General features: G+C 30.0%; 1 protein-coding gene across 2 annotated transcripts in view; it reads left to right on the top strand.

Annotated features, from left to right (window-relative positions):
• AGPAT5 (1-acylglycerol-3-phosphate O-acyltransferase 5) overlaps positions 1-10,000 on the top strand; it is an 81,734-nt gene that overhangs the window by 52,755 nt on the left and 18,979 nt on the right. For both annotated transcript variants that reach the window (XM_006165916.3, XM_006165917.3), the window contains exon 5: positions 5,949-6,039. In XM_006165916.3, coding sequence (XP_006165978.1) covers positions 5,949-6,039 — 91 coding nt within the window. The remainder of the gene's footprint in view (positions 1-5,948; positions 6,040-10,000) is intronic.

The raw sequence follows: 10,000 nt of genomic DNA, 5'->3' as shown, positions 1-10,000 counted from the left end.
TATATATATATATATATATATATATATATATATATATATATATATATATATATATATATATATATATATATATATATATATATATATATATATATATATATATATATATATATATATATATATATATATATATATATATATATATATATATATATATATATATATATATATATATATATATATATATATATATATATATATATATATATATATATATATATATATATATATATATATATATATATATATATATATATATATATATATATATATATATATATATATATATATATATATATATATATATATATATATATATATATATATATATATATATATATATATATATATATATATATATATATATATATATATATATATATATATATATATATATATATATATATATATATATATATATATATATATATATATATATATATATATATATATATATATATATATATATATATATATATATATATATATATATATATATATATATATATATATATATATATATATATATATATATATATATATATATATATATATATATATATATATATATATATATATATATATATATATATATATATATATATATATATATATATATATATATATATATATATATATATATATATATATATATATATATATATATATATATATATATATATATATATATATATATATATATATATATATATATATATATATATATATATATATATATATATATATATATATATATATATATATATATATATATATATATATATATATATATATATATATATATATATATATATATATATATATATATATATATATATATATATATATATATATATATATATATATATATATATATATATATATATATATATATATATATATATATATATATATATATATATATATATATATATATATATATATATATATATATATATATATATATATATATATATATATATATATATATATATATATATATATATATATATATATATATATATATATATATATATATATATATATATATATATATATATATATATATATATATATATATATATATATATATATATATATATATATATATATATATATATATATATATATATATATATATATATATATATATATATATATATATATATATATATATATATATATATATATATATATATATATATATATATATATATATATATATATATATATATATATATATATATATATATATATATATATATATATATATATATATATATATATATATATATATATATATATATATATATATATATATATATATATATATATATATATATATATATATATATATATATATATATATATATATATATATATATATATATATATATATATATATATATATATATATATATATATATATATATATATATATATATATATATATATATATATATATATATATATATATATATATATATATATATATATATATATATATATATATATATATATATATATATATATATATATATATATATATATATATATATATATATATATATATATATATATATATATATATATATATATATATATATATATATATATATATATATATATATATATATATATATATATATATATATATATATATATATATATATATATATATATATATATATATATATATATATATATATATATATATATATATATATATATATATATATATATATATATATATATATATATATATATATATATATATATATATATATATATATATATATATATATATATATATATATATATATATATATATATATATATATATATATATATATATATATATATATATATATATATATATATATATATATATATATATATATATATATATATATATATATATATATATATATATATATATATATATATATATATATATATATATATATATATATATATATATATATATATATATATATATATATATATATATATATATATATATATATATATATATATATATATATATATATATATATATATATATATATATATATATATATATATATATATATATATATATATATATATATATATATATATATATATATATATATATATATACATATATACATATACATATATATACACATACATATATATATATGTACATAGAAGTCTTTTGGAGGCCCAAAGATACCGAGGACGTATCTGATTTATGCTTAGACTTGATGAAGCAGGGACAGCCTGAAAGAAATGTGACTGGACAAAAAGAGTATGAGCTAATGGGAACAGAACGAACAGGGAAACCTAGTAGAGCTGTCTGTTCAGGTCCTTCCTGGCCTTTCTGTACGGTATTCCTTTCTCACAGAAATAGAGCAGGACCCCTTTGGGATGAAGGTTTTGTTTCCCTATTATCAGACAGGGTAGATCAGAGAATTTCTTTATGGTCAAGTCTTATACAGAAAGGCAATAGTTTCAGGATTCATGGCTGACTTTGGGGGGAAAAGGGGTTCTGGTCTTTATGACCTGCCTTGGGAAAGAACATTTCTAGTTTCTATGGCTTGATTTGAAGGAGATTGAGGGGTGAAGACCAGAGGGCAGGAGAAGGTCAGAGAGAAATTGATTCTGAGGCCTTCACTTTAGGATATAATTTCCTGAGCCCCAAACAACCTCTTCTCATTTCTTCTTGTTATTCTTCTTCATAACAGCCTCTTTTTCTTCAGTCATATAATATGTATTTACCTATTTTTACTTACTCGTTGAATGTGTTTTTTTCTTTCCTTGTCTGTGAACACCATGAGAGGAAGGACCAAGTTTGTCTTGTTATTCTGTGTATACTACCTGACACATAAAAAGTATACAAAGATATTTCTCAAGGGAACCCTAGCTAGTAGTTCATTCTTGCTTTCTTGCTGTCAGAGTACTTTTAAGTTACCTATCTTAGATGCAGAAAGTAATACCACTTGAGTTATTATTTAGTACCCCAGAAGTCATAAATAATTTTATTTATACATGATTGAGATAAAAGCTAATAGCCATCAGTATTTGCTTTCATTATTTGAATGTATAAAATACATTCTTGTGAAAATAAATTTACAGTTTTGGGAGCTAGCTTTATTATTTTTCTTTCTGTTTTTCATTTTAGTTGCTGGAATCGTAGATTTTTTTTCCCTAAACTTTACCTATTTTTCTGTATTTTCTTAACAGATCTGGTCAGTCTTTACTATCAACTATAAAGATACATAACAATGTATTAATGTCTAAGTTAGGCAACGGTAATAAGTTCTGAAAACTATTATATGAATGAATAAAAAGCTTATATATTTACATTGAAGCCAAAAATGCAGAATTGCAGAGGTATTATTATAATACCAGTTATTCACATGAAACTTTGGAAGGTTTAATTATGTTTATTTAATGAAAATTCAGACTTTCACATAGGCGTATCAAGTAGCAGTTTATAATCATAGGTTATTCAGTTAAGGGTATGCTTGTGTACCAGATATATGTAGGTAGACAGTTTTGTCTAGGATCTATTGAGAATAGGTTAAATGAACCTAAGTTTTTTTCACATAAACTTCTTCTATCCTGTTCTCTGTTGTCTATATTTGAAAATACTTAGTATGACTATTTTATTTTTGTCTTTCAATTAAAAATATATAAATTTTATAACTCAGTTCTTTAGTTAGGAGTTTTTTGATTATATAGTTTATTTTTTCTTAAGTTTATTTATGATAGAGAGCGTGTGCATGCTTATGAGAGAGAGAGAGAGACACTCTTGACAGGATTTGTTCACAACTGGATCATTCTTCCCTGTCCCTTAGCTCATCAGGATGTTGGGCACAGGCATGTGTCCAGCACATTTTAGGTAGACTGAGCTGGGCATCTGCATCCTTGGTCTGCGATGTGGCTTCCAGCGTTGTAGTTCAGTACTCTTGTGCCACCAAGGCTGAGTCATTGAGTGTATAGATTTTTTAAAAAATCTTTTTTTACAATAAATTTGCTGTAGGGCATGTTTGTTTGCCAGAGGGAGAGGGAGAGAGAAAGAGAAAGAGAGAGGGAAAGTGAAAAAGCGCCCTTAAGAGAGATGGCCATGCCACAATCCCTTCCCCTCCATTCTATTCCCAGTATTTTGGGCACACCTGCATATACTTTCCAATTGCCAAGTCCAGAACTTGAACTGCAGTTGACCTTGTGGGATACACATGCCTCAACACCATGCCACTAACAGACCCACTTTATAGTTTTAATGTTTCTTTTTTTATTTTCTAGAGAAGGTAAGTGTAAAAGCTTAGACTAATCGATTACTTAGTAAAACTCTGACTTGATATTCTCTTTTATATATTATATAAATACATTATTTCAATTTATGTAACAAACTTGAGGCTGCTTACAAAGTCATTTAAAAAGCATCAAGTGGGACCAGCAGATGACATAATGCTTACATCACTGGACTCCCTTATAGTCAACTGCAGTTTGAATCCTGGACCCAGTGGCTTTAAAACTCATGCTGAGCATGTATGTGTGCATGCCCAAAATCCTGAGAAGAGAATAGAAGAGAAGGGATTGTGGCGTGACCATCCCCCCGTCTCTCTCTCTCTCCAGCAAATGCATGTGCCCTATAGCAAAAATTTCTCTCTCTAAAAAAAAGTATTAAGTAAGCTCTATAAAATAGAAATAATGAATGAAGCTTTTAAAATCTGAAGTTGTGGGAACCAGCAGTTAGCGTAATGGCTATGTCGCTGGACTCCCACATAGTCGACCGCGGTTCGTGTCCCGGACCCGGTGGCTTAAAACTCACGCCGGGCACGTGTGCGTGCGTGCCCAAGATCCCGAGAGGAGAATGGAGGAGAAGGGATTGCGGCGTGACCATCCCCCCTGGGGGGTGATTTCTCGCTTTCTGTTTCTATGTCTCTCTCTGTCTGTCTGGCGAGCGCACGCGCCCTACAATGAAAATCTCTCAAAAAAAAAAAAATCTGAAGTTGTTTCCTTTTATATGGTAGAAATTTAGAGACTTAAGATTTTTCTCAAATGAGCTGTATTTTTAGTGTTGACACTTAAGGATATACTTTTTTTTTTTTTTTGGAGAGGTTTTTGCAATAGGGCGCACGCACTCTCCAGAGAGACAGAGACAGAAAGTGAGAAATCACCCCCCACGGGGCATGGCCATGCCACAATCCCTTCTCCTCCATTCTCCTCTTGGGATCTTGGGCACACATGTCCAAGTGTGAGTTGGCTTAATCGCACAGTTTTTAAGCCACCGGGTCCGGGACACAAACCGCGGTCGTCTACGTGGGAGTCCAGCGACATAGCCATTATGCTAACTGCTGGTCCCAGGATATCAATTTTTTTTTAAATAATTATTTTATTTAACTTTATTTATTTATTTATTTTTAACTCGACCAGAGAGAGACAGAGTCAGAGAGAGAAGGAAAGAGAAAGCAAACCACAATGTCCGGGACTCAAACTGCGGCGGCCATGTGGAAGTCCAGCACCCTTAACCACCATGCCAACTGCTGGCCCTAAGCACATCAATTTCAAAGTTTGCACCTTTAAAAAAATATTGTGTTACAGGATACAGAAGGGGTCAGCTTTTCTAATTGAGTCCTTGTATGAGTTAGCATTTTATGGCTAAATTTTTAATGAGCGACTATTAGTATGCAATTAGAAATGTTGTTGGATTCTTAATGACTGACCTACCAGTGAATGTAGGACTGCATTTTATAGAAAATTCATGTTATGTTCAGATTTAATTGTATTTTTGTGTTTCGGTTGCTCTACTTGAAATGAAGTTCATATATAAATAAGTACATATTCTTCCCACTGTTGGAAATAACTATTTTAGCATTAAAAGAGTTAGCATACATAAGTTAACAACAGTCAACAAGATCACAGAAAACAAAATAAATTTCCTTTATGCCCCACAGATGTATCTTGTAATTTTTCCAGAGGGAACAAGGTATAATCCAAGACAAACAAAAGTCCTTTCAGCTAGTCAGGCATATGCTGCTCAACAAGGTAAGTGCAAATTTGACTATATATGAACAAATAATTCATAAAGATAATTACCTTTTCAGTTTTTCTTTTTGGAGAAGATATTTATGTTTAACAATTGAATGAATTATTGTATTCATGCCTTGAATAAAGATATATACTTTTTTTTTAAGAAATGAAGCTGCTGCTTAATTTATTTACATGCTATTGCATATGTCTGATAGATTGAATTTATGTGCTTGCTGAAATCCATAGTGCTTTGCCATGGACTTAGTTAACAACTAAGTACACGATTATGTACATGGAGCTGTCTTCTACAATGTGGACCATGCACAATGGAAAGAGTTCCTATTGACAGACCTAACTTAGAGTTGAAACTTTGACTTTATGAGTTATATGGGTGCAAGGTGCCCAATGTTACTGAGCTTTTGTTACCTCATCTCTTAAAAAAATATATGTCACTTGGGGTCAACAAATGGCATAGCAATTATATCACCGAACTCCCACTTGGCCAACTGCAGTTTGAGTCCCAAACTTGGTGGCTTGAAACTCACAATGGGTATGTGTACGTGTGTGTGTATGGCTGCCCAAGATACTGCGAAGAGAATGGAAGAGAAGGGATTGTGGTGTGGCCTGCAAGGTCACACTTCTCACTTTCCTTCTTATTGTCTCTGTCCCTCTCTCCCCAGCGAATGCATGTGCCCTAAGGCAAAAACTTCTTTAAACAAATGTACTTCATAGGGGGACCAGCAATTATTGGCTATGTTGCTGGACTCCCACGTAGTCAACCGTGGTTCGTGTCCCGGACCTGGTGGCTTAAAACTAATGCCGGGCACATGTGCGTGCGTGCCCAGGATCCCAAGAGGAGAATGGAGGAGAAGGGATTGCGGTATGGCCATCCCCCCTGGGGGGTGATTTCTCGCTTTCTGTCTCTCTGTCTCTCTCTGTCTGTCTGGCGAGCGCACGCGCTCTATAGCGAAGACCTCTCAAAAAAAAAATGTATTTAATAGGTAGTCCTAAGTCTTTGTTAGAATTAAATTAGAGGATATGTGAAGTTCTTATTGGAGAATAATAGACGAGGTTGGCCCACAGTATTTAATTGGGAGCTATTCATGTATCCAACAATGGGAATGTTCTTAATCTACAGATGTTAGAAAAATTGGGTAACAGATACACCAGTAAGACATGCAGTTTAGGAACCAGCAGTTGGTGTAATGGCTATGTCACTGGACTCCCATGTAGTCAAGCACAGTTTGAGTCGCGGGCCCTGTGGCTTAAACTCACCCTGGACGTGTGTGTGTGCGCGCGTTCATGCCCAAGATACTGAGAGGAAACTGGAGGAGAGGGGATTGAGGTGTGGCCATACCCCAGGGGGTGATTTCTCACTTTCTGTCTCTCTGTCTCTGTCTTTCTGGCAAGTACATGCACCCTATAATAAATAAATAAATAAATAAATAAATAAATAAATAGGCAAGTACATGCACCCTATAGCAAATAAATAAATAAATAAATAAATAAATAAATAAATAAATAAAAAAGATACACAGTTTAACCAAATTGGGAAATGCAAGGGATTTTAAAAAGTTTGTTGAAAAATGGGTTAAGGTATGGGTTTATTTTGGTGCAACAATATTTTGAAATTCATATGTAGTTTGTTTGTTTTTTTTTTATTTCCCATGTAATTTTGAGGACCTTCTTACACAGCAAACAGTGGTTATGCTGTGTTCACAAAGGTGTCTTTGCAGATTGACTCTGAATTCGTATGTCGTCTCCAGATATTGAGGAGCAGGCGCTTACTGAGCAATTCCATGTTCATGACATTGTGCCAGGGTCTGTGGCAGTGCCATCTAAAAGAACTTCCTGCAATAATGATCATGATTTTTAAGAGCTCTCTTTAGTGTTCTGGCTCCTAATCACATGAGGTTACTGAGTATTCATAATGTGAACAGTGTATTAAAGGAAGTGTATTTTTAATTTAATTTTAATTTAAAGTTTTTAGTTAATTTTGGTTCATTTAAGTTTAAACAACCACATGTGGCTAGGGAACAGATCAGTGATACAGCACAGGTCTGTGGGACACAAAAATAAGGTGCTTATGAAAGGAGATATGTCATGTGTATACGAAATCATTTGTAACAGAACATTTTTAAAATGCTGATTTGTCTATTATCATTATTTACTTCTCAATACTTTTAGTTTCTCTTATTCACTGTTTCTACAGCTGGGTTCTAGTTCTAGCTAACAACCATATGTTATACAGCCCTAGGAGACGGCAACAGCAAAGACCAGCACTATTAGATGGAAGAGTACACTCCACTTCCCCCACTGAGGTAGATCAGGTCTCCGTATGCATCTCTGTTGTCCATGCATTAATGCAGTGCTTCAGACAAAGCAAATATTCATTGACTAAGAGCTTTAAGTCTTTGAGGCTATTTCTAAAACATTTAGTTATACATTTTTACCAAAATAAATGATATTACTGTTCACTCCTGCCTTTGCACACTACTTTCTACTGCCTTTTTGTGAGTTCTTGAATCTCTCAAGTCATGGCCAGATTCTCAGTTGGTGATTCTCTAAGTGGTGCCTGAACTGGCAGCATCAGTATTGCCTGGGAACTTGTTTGAAATGTAGACTTTCAGGACCCACCTCACACCTTCTGAATCAAAAACTCCAGGGACAAGACCAGGCAGTCTGGATTTTATTAGCCTTCCAGATGGTTCTGAAGGATCCTGAAGTCTTTGACCCACTGACATAGAATAATCATGTACTCAACAGGTTAGTTGGGTCAGATTTTTGTGTTTCAGTTGAGACATATGGATGTAATATTTATGGGTAAAATTTAATTTTAGACTAAATTTCATTAAGAAAAAGAAAAAACTGTTAGCGATTACATAACTATTATAGGAAACTGAAATGGGCAAGACAGAGAGGCTCTCTATCCTGGGTCCTGTAGATAGTCAGGTGCTGCTTTAATATGTAAACCGTTCTCAGTTCTATGAAGCATTTCATTTAAACTTGTTTTCTTAAACTCATTTTAGATATTTTTTAAATGGTTAGTAAGGAATTTGGAATTTAATGTCTTAATCTTCTTCCTGAACCCATTGAAGTTAACCCCTTAGTGTTTTTTGTTTGTTTTACTGTAGTAGTGAGCTAAGATAACATCTTTAAACTTTTTGAACCTCAATAGTAGAAAACAGAAGTTTACTGATGTATGTGCAATGGTGTTTTAGTCTTTTCTGTTGCTAATAACAGAATACTGGAAACTAGGTGACTATATAAATAGAGGTTCATTTAGCTTACAGTTTTGAAGCCAGGGGCTACATCTGGTGGTAGTCTTGCAGAGTCTCAAGATATCACATCCCAAGGGCGGGGGCAGAGCACGGTTACTGTGTCCATGTGTCTCTGTTATGGTCTAATTTCCTCTCTTTATAAACACACCAGAATGCAATCATGGGGTCTGACCCTAATTTCCCAAAGGCTTTGTCTTTTAATTATCTTTCAACACTATAAGCAGATTAGGTGTTCTTTCTTTCTTTCTTTCTTCCTTTCTTTCTTTCTTTCTTTTTTTTTTTTTGAGAGTTTTGTTATAAGGTATGTACACTTGACAGAGAGAGACAGAGAGACAGAAAGTGAGAAATCACCCCCTTGGGGGATAGCCATGCCACAATCCCTTCTCCTCTATTCTCTTAGGATTTTGGCCATACACACACACACATACATGCACACACACACACACACACACACACACACCTGCGCGATTTGAGTTTCAAAATACTGGGTACAGGACTTGAACCACAATTTGTCATGTAAAAGTCCAGCAACGTAATCATTATACCATCTGCTGGTCCCCAGATTAGGTTTTTTGTTTCTTGAGAGGTTTTTGCTATAGGTCATATGCACTTGCCAGAAAGACAGAGAGATACTGAGAGACAGAAAATGAGAAATCACTCCCCGGGGGGGGGGGGGGGGGGACCCCACACCCTCT

Source organism: Tupaia chinensis, unplaced genomic scaffold (genome assembly GCF_000334495.1).
Source record: "Tupaia chinensis unplaced genomic scaffold, TupChi_1.0 Scaffold144089_1, whole genome shotgun sequence".
NCBI classification, from domain to species: Eukaryota; Metazoa; Chordata; class Mammalia; order Scandentia; family Tupaiidae; genus Tupaia; species Tupaia belangeri.
This window is presented reverse-complemented; position numbering and strand designations above follow the sequence as displayed.